The sequence below is a fragment of the Tympanuchus pallidicinctus genome, unplaced genomic scaffold, assembly GCF_026119805.1.
Source record: "Tympanuchus pallidicinctus isolate F22 unplaced genomic scaffold, pur_lepc_1.0 scaffold3, whole genome shotgun sequence".
NCBI lineage: Eukaryota > Metazoa > Chordata > Aves > Galliformes > Phasianidae > Tympanuchus > Tympanuchus pallidicinctus.
Genome location: NW_026294747.1, coordinates 51,861,598 through 51,880,005, shown reverse-complemented (window position 1 = coordinate 51,880,005; position 18,408 = coordinate 51,861,598). Strand labels below are relative to the sequence as shown.

General features: G+C 40.4%; 1 protein-coding gene across 3 annotated transcripts in view; it reads left to right on the top strand.

Annotated features, from left to right (window-relative positions):
* BRF1 (BRF1 RNA polymerase III transcription initiation factor subunit) overlaps positions 1-18,408 on the top strand; it is a 165,864-nt gene that overhangs the window by 117,966 nt on the left and 29,490 nt on the right. For all 3 annotated transcript variants that reach the window (XM_052696023.1, XM_052696021.1, XM_052696022.1), the window contains 3 exons: positions 747-828; positions 926-981; positions 2,777-3,033. In XM_052696023.1, coding sequence (XP_052551983.1) covers positions 747-828; positions 926-981; positions 2,777-3,033 — 395 coding nt within the window. The remainder of the gene's footprint in view (positions 1-746; positions 829-925; positions 982-2,776; positions 3,034-18,408) is intronic.

The window sequence follows — 18,408 nt, the reverse complement described above, 5'->3', positions numbered from 1 at the left end:
GTGAGAAATTGAAGGGGACATCTATCTAGCAATCTGCCAGCCTGCTTGCTGCCTACCTACCCACCTATTTGCTTATTCCTGTGATTTACTTGAATAGTTCTAGTTGCTTTACAGCTCCAAGCTTACTAACAGTGTTGCTGTGATTTAGTGGGGTTAACTGCAGGAAGTTTAGATGTGTATACTGCACCCAGCTCTGAAGTCTAGAGGACTGAACCTCCAACAAACTAAGCTGCTTTCATTCACTCAGACCATAATTTTGTGCATAACCTTCCCAGAAACCTACCTAGAAGACACATGTTTCTGTTTTGGTAGTGCAAGGCAGTGGTTCCCATACTGTTTTGAATTACAGACCACCACCACCTCTCAGAATTACTTGCAGACTGCCATGTTGTCATGACACTCTCTTACATCATCTGAAAAAGATCATAAAAACAAGATCATTCCAGATTAATTATGGATCAAGTATTACGATCATGTATAATGAGTCCTGGATGACTGTCGACCACCCCAACACAATTTGGAAAGCCAGCACTGTGTTTTGAAAGCAGGTCGTTGTTTTTCCAGCTTTAGAATTTGCTGGAAATGCTCTGATGGTTGCATCTTGGTCATGTTTTCTTTCATGCTTTTTTGTTCGTTTGTTTTTTAATAAAATATGAATTGACCTTGTTAGTGGTTTTTCAGTTCAGTTTTGCACTATGATTTTTAAGTCGATTTCTGAAAGCAGATGAACTTGTTTTGTCTTTTAGTATATACTTAACGAAACAGAAGCTCAGATAAAAGCAGAGCTGTGGATGAAAGAAAATGCAGATTATTTGAAGGAACAAAAAGGTAAGTGGATAGGACTGAATTTCTTCTTTTGGCCAGGGTTACTGAAATATGCAGTCTGTGTAATCTTCATGCTGGTTACCCTTTTGTCATCTTTCAGAAAAGGAAGCAAGAATAGCAAAAGAGAAAGAACTTGGGATTTATAAGGAACACAAGGTATCAAACTGTGTGCTAATTGTGTCTGTTTGAAAATGTCTTGGAAATTCTTTGTATCTGTTGATCACCCTGTGTAGGATGTGGGGGTAAAGGGATGGGTCAGCACTAAACAAGCCAAACCCAGTATATTTCTATGCATTACATAGATAGAACACTATAATTTCTCAGATGATGAGTAAAACACTTTCTTGCCCAAATGTCTATTCTGAGCTACTATCAGGAAAAAATTCAGTGCATGGTAAAATCAGAGCTAGTTCTTGCATTTAGGATTGCAGCCCTAAATGCTCACTTATTTAAATGTGGTTCTTAGGACATGCCTGACTTTTTTAATGTGTGCATGGGGAATTTGTTTGTACTTGCCCTAACTTTAGCAGCTTCCTCTGCTCTTGCTATAATGATTTCTTTATGGACAACTGAAGAGGTCTTTGTTACAGCCACTTAAAGAAGTATTTAGTTGTACCTTTCATAAAGAAGGCGATGGTTATGTTAACAAATGGCTCATCCTGTCTCCATGTTTAGCAGTTTAAAGCAACCTAATTGGCCATATATTCACAATTTATATTGTTAGTGTTTTGTGTAATTGAGCAAGTGACAAGTCAAATCTTCCACATGCAACTGAAATCCGTGTTCGTTTTTAATGTGTGTATCTTGTATCTTTCTTTTCTGGCTAATGTGAAAGACAGTTTCCTACCTCCCCTAGGTATTTCAATAGTAAAAACAAAACCAGACAATGAAACACTGTTTTATGCTTCAGAGTTTCTCATTCATCCCGCCCTTCCAGGGCCGTGGAATTCTACCAGCAATGTTCAAAATTGTATAACTCTCTGGCACTGAGAAGTAGCCCGAACAACCCACCTTTTTGTTCTGACAACACGGGAGTTTTTCTCTAGCTGTATTGTTTCTGACAGCTCGAGTAGAACTTGATTAATATAGTGCTTTCCAATTTCAAGGTAGCACTTGACCCATGTAGGTAAACAGAGGGGCTATTATGCATTAAAAAATAAATCTCCTGCGGAGCTTGGTGTTAAAACCTTCCTTTGAAAAGGAAAGGGCTGAATGAGAAACAGAAGATCTTTTTTTTGGTACCTAGCTAGGCACCGGTCCCAGATAGAAGTTTCCCTGGTGTCATTTCTCTTTGTCTGGGTCTGTGCAGCATCAAACTGCCGCGCAGTGTTAATGCTGGGCTTGCAGTGCTTGGCCGAGGGAAGCTGCCTCTCTCTGTGGGCAGGTGATGTTGCTGCAGCGTCCTGCTTCCTCTCCAACAGCATTATTGCTTAGCAAGCCGCTGCTAATTTTCTTGACTTTTTTCTATTTTGAGGAAGAGTTGGATGTGCAGCTTTTGGACTTCATATGAAATGCTGTTGTCAGTGCCTAGGGAAGTGCCCCAGCTTCACTCTCACTTGGAAGGTAGTTTTAACAGAGGAATTTATTTACATGCTGGGTGATGTTATCAAGGTCCCTATTCCCGTAACGGGAGCTCTCTCCACTTTTTTCACATGTGAGAAATGGCCCACGTTTCTTTTCTGGCAGCGGTACAAATGTGCAGTAAAGAATTTGTAATAAACTGTGTGGGCATTTGGCAAAAATGGGAAAGCCTCCACTGAATTCCTGTAGAAAGAGAAGTCCCTTAGTCTTGCTCAGCCCCAGGCCAGAGAGTGTGACCTGGCTCTGCCCCATCGCCCATCCTGTCCCCGAGTCACCAGCACCTGTGCAGGGACTGCTGAGCCACAGGTTGCCCTTCTGTGCACAACCATTTTGTTTGTCTCTACATCACTAATTTTATATTTTAATTAAGCCAAAGAAAGCTGCAAAGAAGCGGGAGCCAATTCAAGCCAGCACAGCAGGAGAGGCAATTGAAAAGATGTTAGAACAGAAGAAAATCTCAAGTAAAATTAATTATAATGTGCTAAGGGACCTGAACAGCAAAGGAAGTAACACACCAAAGAAAGAGGATGACAGCACTGATGACAGCACCAACACCAAGAAGCTGTCAAGAAGAAAATCTATTGCCAGTAGGAATATAGCCAGCCCTGTAAACAGTGTGGGAAAAAGGTACTGCAATTGTTCATTTCTATCTCTGTCTGTGAGACTGTCTATGTATCTTTCTGAGCCAGACAATGTAGGTACTGAAACATTTGTCTGAGGCTAAAATAATGCTGGGGTCTTGTTTTTATTTGTTTTGCCTGCAGTGTCACAGTGGAAACTTATTTATGGTTCGCATATCAAAGGTCTGTTTTGGTGTGAGTTAATCATTCTGGAGAAAAAAAAAAATCAGTGGAAATTCATAAACATCAATCTTTGGGCCACAAACAGCTTTTCTTCATATATCTCTGACATTTGGTGTCCTCCCTTTCTGGGTTGTCTGTATCTGCTGACATGACACTAAATGCTCAAAAGCTTTGGCTTTTTGCTTCATTTGAAAAATACAGTTCCCATCTGTTATGACAGCTAGCTGTTTTGATTAGCTTTTATTTTAGTTTTGTTCCAAACTTTTGTTGTTAATTGGTGACACAGATATAAAGCTTTACAGTAAATATGCTCGTCGGTTTTCTGGTCTGCATTTGCAAATGTTTTATAGTGTGATGAAAGCTACTATTTTAATGTGCAAAATATTCAGACTTGCTGGGCAGATTTGTGGTGTGCTGTAATGTGTAGAAGGAGATTGATATGTCCTATCTGCAATATTCAACTGTTTTATTAGCCTGCAGTTCCTGAAATCGTGTTGGATGATCATTTGGATGATCTCTCTCTATAGTAATTTCTTATTTAGTTGTTAGATATTTATTTACTGCCTAAAAGATGTTGTTTTTCTGCTTCAAAGCTCTACACCACCAGGAAATTCAGAGATTTAGTACAGAAATGCTAGATGGTATCTTCATACTGTTGTTTGGAGAGTGAAGGGCAGGGGAGGGAATGGAGGGAGCAGAGAGCTGGGGTCAGTGACAGCACTGCCTGCAGCAGCACTGAGGTGGGCAGGGCCCATGGGAGGCTTGGGGTTGTCTGAAGTGAAAATCAGGAAGGAGCTGCAGCTGGAGGTGCTTCAGATGTGATATTTTCCCTTCCTAAATGAAGCAGCTTTGGGGAGAGAAAGGCAACCATAAGGTGTGAGAATTCATCCATTAGCAAAGGAGTGGGGACATAGCATACCTGTGGAGGTGCAGCTGCTATGGACATGGCTATACACAAACCCGTGATTATGACCTGGTTTGCACTTGGCCAATTGCATTGGCTTTGGCCAATGCTTTTAGCTTCTCAGCCAAAGTTGTGTCTGGTCTCACTGTCACTGGGATACAGATCTTTGGAGTGTAACAAACATCTTTTATTTTTCTGCTCTTCCTTCTTCATCCCGTGTTTTATCAAAATGGCTTTGTCCTCATTCAGCTTCTCACCTCTCTAATATCAACAGTTTCCAATTCATTACTCACTGAGGATTTTAGTTTCCTACATGAGTTGCTACTTCAGGTCATCTTTAATGACCTAAACACACATTTTCTAATAGAAGGAAAGTAAAGATGCATTCAGGATTATCTCACAGCACTGACATATGTTTTTTTTATTTGACAGGTATAGTGAGTCATATTTCTGTAATTTTTAGTGAAGCACAGCTCTGATGCAGTTGCAGAAATGGATTGCTGTGATGGGCAGTATGGACTTGTATGAGACCCACTGCTTTTCAGGACTTAGCAGTAACACAAACACCCGAGCTGCTGCTTCAGCACATCCATCCTGTGTCCCTCCTGGCCTGCTTTTCAACAGCATTGGGCACTTGAAGCTCCTGTTGAAGCCAGCAGGTTAAACCCTTAGCACCTTAACAGGTGTTAAACTCTTTGGAAAATCATGCCATAAATATTTAATTTAACAGTGGGGCAACTTGAAAAGGTTTCTAAATAAATACACAAATCAGTATTTTCCAAAAGCAGCTAATAAAATGTGTTTATTTTTCCTCTTGAGTGCCTAAAGTATGTCCTTAAGATGCATAACAGTTTCCTGATGATGATTAGCAGATCTTAGATACAATGAATTTTGCAGCAGAGCACTTCAGAGAAGGTTGGTGATACATGCAGATACGTGGTTAAGATTTTGCACTCCAGAAGTAGGCAACATTTCTGATTAAATAATATCAAGGACTTGGCAAACCGTTCGTTTTTTTATTTCTTACCATGAAAGATTTATGACATACTTTTGATTTTTTTGCTAGTAGTCTGAATGCCATGTCTTTTAAATGGCATGCATAAATTTTTGTGTTTTGTATTGTTCTAATATGCCATGCATTCATTTCCTTTGTTCAGCATTGTTCCTCTGAGAGGTGAATGGCTAAATACTTTCCCAGCGATACAAAAATAATGGCAATTTATATGCAATTAATAATAATAAAAACGTGGAACATTGCTCATTAGAAAATGATTGAAGCACATAATGTAGCGTTATCCAGGAGGCATTTGTGGAGTTCTTGCTAACTGTTTTGGTTTGTAGTGATTTACAGTCCAGCCTATTCAGCTTTATATGTCTGAAATATTTAGCAAGCTCTGTGTGACTGCAGCAGCACCGTGCATAACGGTGCTTTGATGCAGTCCTTTAGTTTGTGTGAGAAGTAGTCAGGATTTAAAGAGCAGCTGATTTAGTCCTGATCCCAATTAGGGCTAGGAAAAGGAGTACTGCTTCTTGGTGATTAAAGCACTACTCCAGTAAAAGTATTAGATTGGGAAAGTAGATTTGATTGCTTTCTATGTGCAGGCAGAGGTCCTATAAACACAGCTGGCTTTGTCACGTGTCTCAGAAACCATCCTCCTATCCAATAGGTAGCACCTTGGAAGCAGGAGGTTTATCTCCATTTTTCATATGGTCTCTTGCTGTAAAATATGCTGCACTTGTATTTCTGGGAAGAGGACTTCAGATCTTCATTTGAAGATGTGGTTGCCACAGCCAGACATGGTGCAGTGTCTTTGTTTTCTAATGTGATGTAAAATAGTAGTTAGTTAGCAGTGTTGGTCTGTTAAACCTTGTAAAACGTTGTTGATTTGCAAGTTGTTGAATGCTAACCATCCTCAGGGAGCATGCGCCAGTGGCATAGTCACATCAGAGTCACATCAGAGCTATTATAATCAGCATTAACTTAATAGTTACTTGGAGCCAAAGAACATATCTCAACACTATTCCTTCAAAATTCCCAATTTAGAAATCTGGGAATTGTTTCTGAAATTTCCTCAGGAAGGTACATTGGAAGAATTAACTCCAAGGATAGTGCGGAGTCCACCCTTTTTAGATGAGCATATCCATATTCACCAGTATTTTCAAAAGCAAACTGGATTTTTGAACAGTTTTCTTTACTGTGAGTAGAATCACAGAATCACAGAATGGCCTGAGTTGAAAAGGACCACAGTGATCATCTAGTTTAGACCCCCCTGCTGTGTGCAGGTTGCCAACCACCAGACCAGGCTGCCCAGAGCCACATCCAGCCTGGCCTTGAATGCCTGCAGGGATGGGGCATCCACAGCCTCCTTGGGCAACCTGTGCCAGTGCCTCACCACCCTCTGAGTGAAAAACTGAAAACTGTGCCACTTTCAGAGTGTAAGAAAAAGAGATGCTTTTTTACAGACACATTTTCCCTAAGTATACTGGAGTTGTACTTAATCTATTTGTCAAGAGAATGTAAAAATAGTGAATACAATGTAAGCAACTTCAGGAAATTTTTTTTTTGTGAGTATATTTCACTGCATTTCTCAGTGCATCAGGCAAGGTTTCTTTTGGTTCCGGTGGATATCGTGGTTGCTGCTTCAGAAGCAAAAGCTGTTTCATTGTGTGTTACAGAGATGTGGCACAGTGGATATTACCGTAATAGAGATTGCGACTTTAATTTCAATTACCAGTTGCACATTTTATCTTCACTAATGTCTTCTGTGCATATGAAACAGGCGTCACAGAAGATGAATGTGTTGAACTCCTAGCGAAGAGCAGTTGCCACTTTGAGCTACTTAAAACCTAAACTCCAGTGTGAGCTTCAAGTCCACTAAAAACAGAGTCTGCGAGCTTTTGGTTGAAAGCTAAATAATTTATTTTGTATTTGCCTGAGCCGAATCTTGCTTGCAAAGTGAAATGTGTTGTTCCAAGAAAATGTGGGAACAAAAAAGCTTTCAAGTCACTACTTTTTAAAAATTTTATGCCCATTTATTGCTGTGTACTTGAAATTGGTAACGATATTAGAGAGGATGGGATATATCATCAGGGGAATAAATGTGTCAGGTTAATCTCCTAAAGAATTTGCCTTGGAAGAAGTGGAGCAGGACTGCAAAGCACAGTTGAATCCACTGTAATGAAACAAGGTTGTTCTGAATGGAGGCATATGAATATATAATAGAAAGCCAAATCAAGCTTGCTGCAAATACGACAAAAGCCCTTGGTAGAGATTTCAGGTTTGATTAAATTTTGAGTCTCACCACCAGGTTCTCTACATGGTCTCACTTGTGTCCTTTTGCTGGTAATGTTCCCTCCAGCAGGGTGCAGTGCCTGGGGCTGTGGGACTCAGTCCTGGCCTTCAGGGATGCTTTGGCTTAGCATCTGCTCCAGCTGTGTTTTTGTTGACTTCTCAGGGGGTGTCACAACCCCAGAAAAATTAGCTTGGAAAAGAGGAGGCTCTGAGGAGACCTCATTGAGGCCGTCCAATACCTGAAGGCTAACATGCAGGAGAGGGACAGACGTATTACACAGTCTGATAGTGATAGAACAAGAGGGAGCTTTAAATTAAAAGAGGGGAGATTTATCTTAGATGTTAGGTAAGAAATTCTTTACTCCGAGAGCGGTGAGGCCTGGCACTGCTGCCCAGAGCTGTGGGTGCCCCATCCCTGGAGGTGTCCGAAGCTGTGGATGAGACCCTGGGCAGCCTGAGCTGGGGGATGGCAGTCCTGCTATGGCAGGGGATTGGAGCTAGGTGATCTTTAAGGTCCCCTCCAATATGAGACATTCTGTGATTCTATAACTGTATGAAAAATCTCCTTTATTAAGAGGGATAATATATCGGATGCTTTCTACAGCCTCATGTTTGGCGTCTCATCTCACAATATGTTGCCTGGTACTTTCTTGGCTCTGATTGAAGTCAGATTCCCATAAGGGGTAAAATAAGAGCAGAAGCCTAATTTACTGATTTTTGGTAGAGTTGTTTTAGAGAAAAAGCATTGGCAGCTACAGGCTTTGTCCCTTACTGGGTGCTTGGTCTGGATATGCGAGGGCAGCGAGCACTGTGCAGTGTGCTTGGCCCAACACTGCCTCTTCCATGTAATTATTAACTCTGCGAGCACCTGGCAGAACCTGTCTGTTCTTTTCCTGTGAATAGGAAGAGAAGAAGCCCCACATCCAGGATTACTGATAATGACAACTCTTTATTTTCAGCTGTGTTGCCCAGGCAGGTGCTGAGTGCCGTACTGTTGCACTGCTGCTAACCCAACTGCAAGTCTGAGTGCCCATGATGCTTGTTCTACATTTGCTATGGCTTATGATTTATTTTTATAAACTCAAAGCAGACAGATTTATTTTTTTTAATGCACAGTACTTTTAGTTTATTTTATATTACCAGACTGGTATTTGTGGAGGGGAAGAGGGTGAACTCAGTTTTTCCAGATTGCTTATATCAATCCAGAGCATGAGACAAAACTCAGTTTGAGTATTCCAAGGGATGCCTGAATGTCTGCAAAACCCTGAAAGTGATATTTCTGTTATGTTTCTAGCTATCCTTTACACCAAATAGACTCAAATGGTCATTCATTAATTCAAGAATGTATACATCTGTATATCCTTGATTTGTTGTGTATAGAAGTGAGTTGTTTCAGAATCTCTAATTAGGAAAAATAACATTGCAGCAATAGTTTAAGAGATTTGGAAGAGGGTATCTGAGAGGTCCTTTGATTGTAGGGGGCACAGTGGGGGCTGGTGGGCTGCCAGGCATCTGTGAGGATATCCATGGGCAAGCTCTTCGTCACGAAGCTTTGCTGCTCAGTAGGGAGAAGTCCTCATGTCTGGCAGATGTGAGGCTTTTGAAAGTCTTTTCTGTACCAACTTTAGTATGTATTCTCCTTACAAATTGGTCCTTTGAGATGAGATCTTAAGAGTGTTTTTATATTCTTTAATTTTTCCACCATTAATTTTTATTTTTTCAGTATTGCCTTCAGCTCTTTGTCTAATTTACCTTTGATAGGCTGTTTTTTTCCCTCTCTGCTTTGAAGTCTTATTACGTGGCTTGGAATTCATATGTATTACTCAAAGTGAGATATTAAACTTTATTTCTCATCTTTACGCAGTGCTTCAGGCCTTCTTTTCTTATGTGACAAATGTGCTAGCACAAATTTCCCAACAGAGACAAAATTCCTTACAGAAGATACTGGGAGCGTGTGTTGAGATGGTAGCTAGGAGTTTCTTCTGTTGCACGATTATTTTTCGTTGGCGTTTTGGTGTTTCCTCCTAAAGCACCCTCTTGTTGGCTGTGGGATTATCCACTTCTATTTCCTGGGTATGAGTGTGCATGCGAGAGCCTTCCCATGTGGGCATATGGCAGCACAGTTTGAATCTTCTGCACTTGGTAAATAAATTCTCCAACCACTCCGACATAACTGTTTTCTTATGTGATTCCTGCTTTGAGAAATTCTGTGGAGTGTAATTTGATGTATGTTTGTGCTTTGCTGTGGTATATAATCATTTAAATCAGAGGTTAATCAAAATGATTAGTCATTTTAAACAGGAAAACGGTGACATTTGATAAGTACCACCACTTAAAATAAATCCTGCAAGTATTTTCCAGTTTTGTAACTTTAGAGGGACACGTTTATGCAAATTATGGTTAGTATTTTATTTACAAAAAAAAAAACAACAAAGCCAAGGAGAAATGAATTCAGCCCTTCCAAGCCTCTGCTTTTCAATTCATGCATCTGCATTAGCAAATGTGGCTGTCTAGGGGAGAGCTTTACCAAGGGCCTTGGGAGCAGCTGACCCGCATTTATTTGCTTGTTCACAGTAAGTTTGAGGAGTTGATTTAGTAAAGCCCATCAGAACGTTGTAGCCTGGCTGGAGGTGCTGGTTCCTGCTCTTCGTGTGAGCTGAGAAGCCTTTTGTAAGGAGATAAACCAGAGGCGAGAGCTGGGGAGAAACTCATCAGGCCCAACACTTGGTAAAGTGAACATGTATGCTAAAATCTATGAGTGCTCAAATCAGATGACCTCAGTGTTTCCCTCCTCACCAAGTGAGAACAGGGGAGGAGAAATGCATTTCTTCTACATGCACCACTTGTGCATATGCAGAGCTAGGCAGCAGTGAGACACCTGGGAGAGAAGAGCCAGGAGAAAGGTGTTCCTCTCCCTCCAACTCTTCACACTGAGATGAGACAGAAGGAAAGATTCTTTTAAAACTTCCCAAACCTATCCATCCAACAGCTGGGAGTGTTTGTCAGGACTGGATGTTTACTCTGGTTACTCCAGCTGTTTAGAAGATGAGTTCCGTAAAAGTTCTGGAGTCATTTGCTTTAGAGCACTGGAATTTAAAATACTAAAATTTCAGTACTGCAACAAAGCTGTCTGTGTTTTTCTCTCTGTAAAATATAATCGGAGACAAAAGCCCCTGCTATGGCTCAATGATAGAAGAAATAGCATTAAAAAGCTTTCTCAATGTGAACCAATTTATGTAAGTTCAGTGATGCTGCAAATCATCTCTAGTTGTACATCATTCATTAAGAGCATTCAAATTTTATAGTACAGACTTTTAATGTTGTCAGAATTTGGCTTAGTGTAAGCATAAGGGAATACGGTCTGGTGCCACTGCGGAGGAGTATTCCTGAGCTGTTTAATCTTACGAGATACTTGGAGAACCTTATAAAAATAAACCCTTCAAGATAGGGTGAAGACACGTGTAGAGTTGTGTGAGGGTTTCAGCTGTAACAAGTTTCTGCCAAATTCAGCGCTTGGCTCCATTTACCCACAATAATTAGAAGGCCTTCAATTTAAAACTAAAAAGGCATTGATCTGGCTGACCTCGTGGCCCATACCCAGGTCAAAGCTCCTTCTTTTTACAGCAGCCTTGTTGTTTGTTTAATACAAATTGGATATTGCTTTTCCGCCTCCCACTCAAGAAAATCGTCTCCTTGTCAGATTCCAGGGGAGGTCAGCTGGGCAGTGCAAAAATGCAGATGGATTTTTGTGACTGTCTCAAGTAATTTCATCTTCCATCGAAGACCAAAGAGGAGCGGTTTTAGCCCGGAAGATAATTTTGCATGAAACTTGTCTTGCGAGCTCCTTGTTTGTCTCTATTCTCATTTTCAGGTTTATTAGATGAAAATGCTCTATGATCCTTTTCTTCCAATTTGGATTCGGTATGTCTAGCAGGAGGCTTAATATAAATATGTATGCACATTTCAATAGTGTCTTAGCAGAAGCTGTACGTGATTTGGGGGAGGAAGGCAGTGGGAAGAAGGAAGGCAATACAAAGTGCAGTGGTTCTTGCTGTCCAGAGCTAAAGGTGTATGTTCTGCTGCCACAGCCAGGAGTGCTCGGTTGCTGTGAAATGTTCACATTAGTTTGTAGATTTTTATGCTTTCTTTTTTATTTTATGAATGGAAAACGGTTGATTTCTGAATTTATATTTTCCTTGATTCTAGTCCTTTTTGTTTGGGTCTTTTTGTTGATCTTCACAGTATGTATTTGCTAATTTTCTCTATATAATACAAAGGAAGACTAAAGCTGATGTGCTTTACATTTGCCAATGAAGTTGAGTTTTCAGTGGATATTTATTAAGTTCTTCAAAGAAATGGGACAAAACAAGTCACAAGTTGCCTTGTTCTCTGTAGGATAGGCCATACATTATTCTTCAATACTGATACTCAAACCAGGAGAGCAGCTACGGGAAGCATTTTATTTCTTGATGTTTGTGTACATTACCAGACAGGGTAACTGGCAATCATTGTGTGGCTGTGATTGCTGTTCATTCACCACAGCTGCATAAAATATTGGAAAGTTATGGCAGTTTGTTGTAAAACTTGAGGTACTTTGTTGCTCACAGAATATTTAGCAGAATCTGCATAATTAGTTTTAAATGGGCCACTGTTCTGTATCTCAGTCATTTATGGAAGTGCTGTTCCATTACCCAGTGATGTTGCTGGCAGGCTGACTGATTTCAGTTTTACCTTATTGCATTTGTTACTAAAAATAGGATAAAACACATTGAGGTTATTTCTAAATGTGTTCTTGGAAGATATATACAGCAAATTCAACTTTCCTGCTGTTGAATTTGCAATTCATTCTAAATCAAAAGTTCCAGCCCAGCGTTTGCACCCTCCTCCAGCAATGGACTGAACAAAGTGATTGCTGTGTTCAACATTTGCAGCAACCAAGCTAACTTCCCCACTCTTTCTAGAGCAGTACGTGTTCTCTCATACAGGTCCCCACCGAGTGACTCAGAAAGGTGCAAGGGAGCAAACCACTGACTTCTGCATATGTTTTCCTCTTTCCATGTTTTTACACCAGAGAAGAAACCTGTGCTGCTGCAGGGGTGGGATGGGATGGTATAGAACGTAGTATATATGGACCCAAAGTCCCACAGCCCGTCTTCCCAGTGCACATTCAAGTGAAGATCCTCTCATTCTTTGTGCTCTTGCAAGGCATCCCGTGCCTCAGCAGCTGTCAAAAACTGCAACTGTGTGGAGATGCTTCTTTTCAAGCACGGCTGTGATAGCTGGCAGGGAAAGGATGTGATGAGAGACACGTGGTGTGACAGATCTGGAATCTGTATTGATATTCAAAGTTGAACATTCAAGCATAGGAAGAACCTTGGACACAGTGCTCTGAGGTCCCATTCAGGACAGAAGTACTGGGCATACATTAATTGTCTGCTGTCTGTATTCAGAAACTGTTTTAAATGTGGTACTTTTATGAAAGAAATATATTGACAGCATAGTTGTCTTTTAAAAGTTATCTATTTAATCTGAGCATTTGGGGATCTGAAATCTGAAGGAACAATGTATAGATTTGAAAGGAGAATAAAGTGGCTGGAGTATTTATTTTATAAGGTTATCTTTGCTTGACTAGAGTGGTGTTGTGATAGCTTTAATAGAAAAATGGCATTGTGTACTGCATGGATTTTATCATGCAGCAGTAAAGAAGTAGATAACCTGGAATCCTAACTAAAATACTGAGCAACACAATCATCACATTAAAGTGCAGTTCAATCAATCAATCAGCTGATGAATTAATAGCAGAGATTAAAATCAGCATAGAATCAAGTGATTAGATGGAGAGAAGCAAAGCAGAAATCTGGGTGTTCTAGGATGTAGGACTGGTTATTGCAGGGCAGGAAGGTGGGATATGCAGTGAGCATCACCTGCTGCCCAGCTCCTGGAGGCTGCAGGTGGGCCCTTCCAATTACTGGGTTGAAAAGCCACTCCATGGGTTAATTTTGTGCCTAAGCACACTACTTCAATAGTGTTGGTTTAGACACTACTTGCTCTTTTTCTATTTATTTTCTGCCAAATTAACTGTGTGCAAGCATTCTTTATTAAGCAATATTGGCTTCAAAAATGATCAGCAAATAATAGCACGTCTTAAACATGTTTGCACTTCATTCATACCTTTTAAAATATTGCAGAAAAAAAAGATTATGGGAACAAAGTGGAAGAAAAGTTAACTCTTTGTGCAGGTTTTTTATGGAGCATTTCAGGTAGGAGAGCAATCTGGGTTGCTCATGTCACTCATTGATGCCTCCTGTAGATTTCTTATGGGCATTCCTACACCAGGCTGTGCTGTTTGCAGCCTCTTCTCCTCCTCCTCCAGGCGATGTTTGGGACATTAGGATCATTACTGTCTCTCAGTAATGTGCCATATGTTTATTGCTGATGTGTTTATTTATGATACAGGATCTGTCTCTTCAAATCCTCTAAATGCATTGGTGAAATACGACCTTTCTTTTCCTATGACCTGGTCAAGTCCAAATGAGATTTTTACCTTTGGATAATCAGGAACATAAAATCTGACTTTAAGACCCAATAATTTTTTATATGACTTCCATTTAAAATCAGAATGCACTGTACTCCTAAACTGTAAGAGAGGACTTGATGAAAAAGCTTCAGTCTCATCGTAGGAAATATTCTGAATACAGAAATGTTCTGATGTTGTACTGACGTGGTTATTGGGGAAGTACTGGTGGTAGGTGGATGATGGGACTGGATGATCTTAGAAGTCTTTTCCATCCTTGGTGATTCTGTGACTTAAATTTCCTTTCATTCCTGTAGACACAGAAGCTACTTTTCATCTGGGGAGCCATATTTGCATTTTCCTGTTGTTTTTTTTTTATTATTCTTGTTCCTTCTCACCAGGAAAGAGTCGGGGAAGCAAAAGAATTTGGTTTGACCAGGTTAAGAAAGTGTCCTTAACACTTAACAATAGTGCTTCATAGAATCCATTTAAGATTGTATTGATGTATCTCATTTGGTCAGTCTGGTGCTGTGTATAGATGCTTTGTGAACATTCTTGGTCTTATGGCATAATGTATAGCAAGAATTACAAAACTATTCCATACAGCCAAAATGTTGTTATCAATTTTGATCTGTATATGACATTTTTATGCAGTTTTGTTCCTTCTGAATGCTTTTGATGAGCTACTGGTCAGAATACGTTGATGTTTTACAGCTCAGATAGACCGTGCCTTACATCTCGTGAACATAAGACTGATTCATGCACACTAAAAGCATGAAATGACAAAGCTTAGTTCTGTTTAGGATTGAAGAGGCCAGGCCCTTCTGTAACAACAGGACAAGGAGTAATGGCCTAAAACTTGTACATAGGAAGTTCCATACTAACATATGAAAGTACTTCTTTATGGTAAGGGTGATGGAGCACTGGAACAGGTTGCCCAGAGAGGTTATGGGATCTCCTTCTATGGAGATACTCAAGTCCTGTCTGGACACCTACCTGTGTGACCTATTGCAGGAACCTGCTTTAGCAGGGAGTTGGACTCAGTCATCTTCTGAAGTCCCTTCCAACCCCTGCGATTCTGTGGTTCTGTTACACTGCACTGAGGGATGGAGGAAAAGGAAAATAAATGTCTAATTAAGGGTTCTAAACCTGTGGGTTTATGCTTGTTTTTTTTTTTCCCTGTAACTAATGAAGTGAGTCCCATGTGAAGTGAGTTGAGTATAAGCCATGAGAAATCATGAATTTTATATAATGTAAAGTAACTTACCGGCAAGTGACTTACTAGCTGGAGAGCTCTGGGTTGAAAGGTGACTGTTTTATACAAACAAACCTCATCTTGCTGACCTTTGCAGACCCTGGCTGCCACTCTGTCTATCCAACCTGAAGAGATCAGAAAGCTCTTCACATCAAAAGGGACCCACAGACACAGTTGTCTCCAAGGGTCCCATTGTGCTTCGGGGTGATTTATCAGGAGGCAGCAGCCTGCCTGCTCCGGAGCCTTCACCCGCTGGCACCAACAACACAGAGCAGCACCACTGCTGTCGGGCAGGCATTCAGTCTGCAGCCTCTGCCTGCTCTGAACAATGCACATCTCCTGTGTGATGGATGGGGAGCCCGACCCCCTGAGTCATCTGCCCAAAGCTGGATGGAGGGCTGGCTGCTTTCCTTGGATCGATATTTTCAGGTGCTTCCTGAGTTCTCTTCAGGAGTGGATAAAATTCATAGTTCTTGCATCTTTCAGCACATGGTAATCTTCTGTTTCTGGATTTTATATAGGTATATGCATATACATACATATATTCACACGCATGTATATTCATTATATATATGTATGTATGTGGATACAGAGAAAAAAGACAAGTTGTACAGAAAATGTCCCTTAAATAGCTGTTGCAGGAAGATGCAGTTTTTCTGCATTTACTTCTACCTCATCAGGAGCATTGGCAGAAAACATTTCTAAGATCCAGTGATTGCTAGGCTGCAGTTTTTCTATTAGCTTTGAGTTGCAATTTGAAATTATTCTTTAAAACATAAGCAGGTCTTAAATTAGGGAATTCTGAGCCTGGAGTGAGTCTGTGAGTAGTGAGTAGTATATAGTGACTATTTTGTTGCAGTGTTGGTAGCTAAGAGATATTAAGCACAGCATTATATTAGCTTTTCAGTGAAGACTGGAGACCAGAAAACTCAAGTTTACAGTTCAGCATTTGCAGATAGGATTTGCAATTCAGGGAAATCTAGATTTTAGATGTTTTTTGCAGAGAGCTTACAGGAGGCCAACTTCAGTAACAGATGCATTTTTGTCTAAATTACTTTCCCTCTCTTTTCAATCTCAGTAACTGTTGATTTCATTTTAGAACCCGTTTTAAAGCAAATGAAACCAGGATTTTTTTCATTACAGTAATCCATGCTTTCAATATCCTTCATCTCTATGGCCCATAGTTTTAAGAGCTGTGGGAGACATACTGGGGCTGAGGGTACCTGTGGCTGGGCTCTAGTTTCAGGCCATTGTAAAGGAAGATTTTCAGGCTGTTGTTGAAGATGTAACTTTTAGTCAAGCAGGCTCCAGAGCATAGCAGAGCTCCTCTTTCTTGTATGCTGCTCCACTTCACAGCTTCGGAGAGATCTGGCTAGCTTCCAATTTAAACTGTCTTAATAAGGTAAATCTGAAATGATTTAAACGCTCTTAATTTACCACCGTAACTGGAGGGTCAAAGTCACAGGAGCTGTGGAAGTGCTGATTTTTAAGGGAGTTTTTAAAGAGGAATTTAACTGTAGCTGCTTTAATAAGGTCATTAAGGTGAGGTAGGGAAGGTTTTAGATAAGTGATTTCAATCACTCCAACTTTTTATTAGTGAATCACCTTAAGATTCTCTGCATGGTAACATATGTAGGGCTGGCTTTTGTCCCACTGCCCTCAGTTGGCTCTGGTTTACGCTGTCTGGACGTGGTGCTGTGTGTTTTGGTATGTGTGCAAGGAGTTGTGAGAGTCAGTCCCTAACGAGGCACATCGTTGGTCGAGTGCATGCTCTCAGGCTTTGTGCACGCTTTTGCAAGGAAATGGTAAAACAATCCACTTAAGAATACCTGAATTCTTGCCAACGGGTGTTACAGCTTTCCCTGATAACTTACTGAACATGCTCTCCATGCCTATTGCTACAGATAATTTCTCTTCCTTTCTTTTGTGCAGTAATTTTGGGAATAGCCTTGTGATTAATGGTCTTGCCTTGCTTTAGCTCGTATCAGCTATCTGTCAGTGTTATTTATTCTGTTTTTGTTTTGTTGAGCTCATAGGTGCCATTTGGACTTCAGTCTCTCTCAAAACCTAGGAAAAGGACCTTTTGATTCGCACAAACAGGAAAAAGTTGTGTTTTTCTTAGGACTTCAAAAGCACAGAATGAAGATGAAATAGGAAAATCGAGAAATAATTCAGAAACACTGAAAGGTGCAGACTGATTAAACTGCAGGGAACATTCACATATCAGCTGTTTGGTCTCCTGAAGATCGATACTGTGGGACTAATCTAGGATGCTGTGGCAGTCTATAATATCTCTAACGTATTATCTTTCAGAGTATTATTACTGGACTAAAAATGGGTCGTTTTAAATTCTGAAGATATTGGAACACTCATCCTGGTGTTCATTATTTCATAAAATGGATCAAGGGTGTTCTTTGTGTGCTCGGAGTACAGTACTCTTTCAAAACAATATTGAAAGGTGATCATGTTGTTCCAGCAATCTTGTCCAGCACGGTCATGCTTGGATGGACACCAGAAAAGAAAAGAAAAAAAAAGCAGAGCTTGGAGAAAGCAAAATGTGGTTGGTTTATATCTGGTGCTCGTTCATTATAAAGGTCTCATCCCTCTTTGCTGGGAGATGAAGAGAAAGAAGTAGAGCATCTGTGTCATCACAGCTGCGCTCAGTGAGAGCCACAAAAACAACCTGAAAGTTTTTGTGATGACTTCTGATCTTTGTAAGTTGGATTCTGGGGGTTTATAATTTGGTGGAGAGAGAGCAACATTTTTAGTGATAGACTTATTCCTGTGCTGATAGACAAGTTATGAAGTTTGGGCTAATTGTAATTTCCTGTGTCTCCGTAAGTGGATTTGAAATTACTTTGTTTGCTCTTATGCTGTAGTAACTTTTTTTCATTTATTCTTTTTCCTTTCAAGCAACTGAGTGCCATATTGCCTCTAAATTGGGAAAATATTAAATTTCCGTAGCCTAATCTTAGAGTCTTGTTTTTCCAATTATATTTCAAAACACTGATGGACAGTGAAGTCAGTGAAGGCAAAAAGACAGAATTCTTAATCGAGGGTGGATTTGGAAGCTGGTTAAAAATATGGACAGAAAACAACCTGTCTCGCCAGCTGTGTAATCATTAAAGTTTAGCTTCTACCCCTTGCACCATTTTACCCTCGGTCACTTCCTTTCTCCTCTCGAGCAACACCTCTCTTTAGGCTCTGTGAGCCTTTCCTGCAAACTCAACCAGG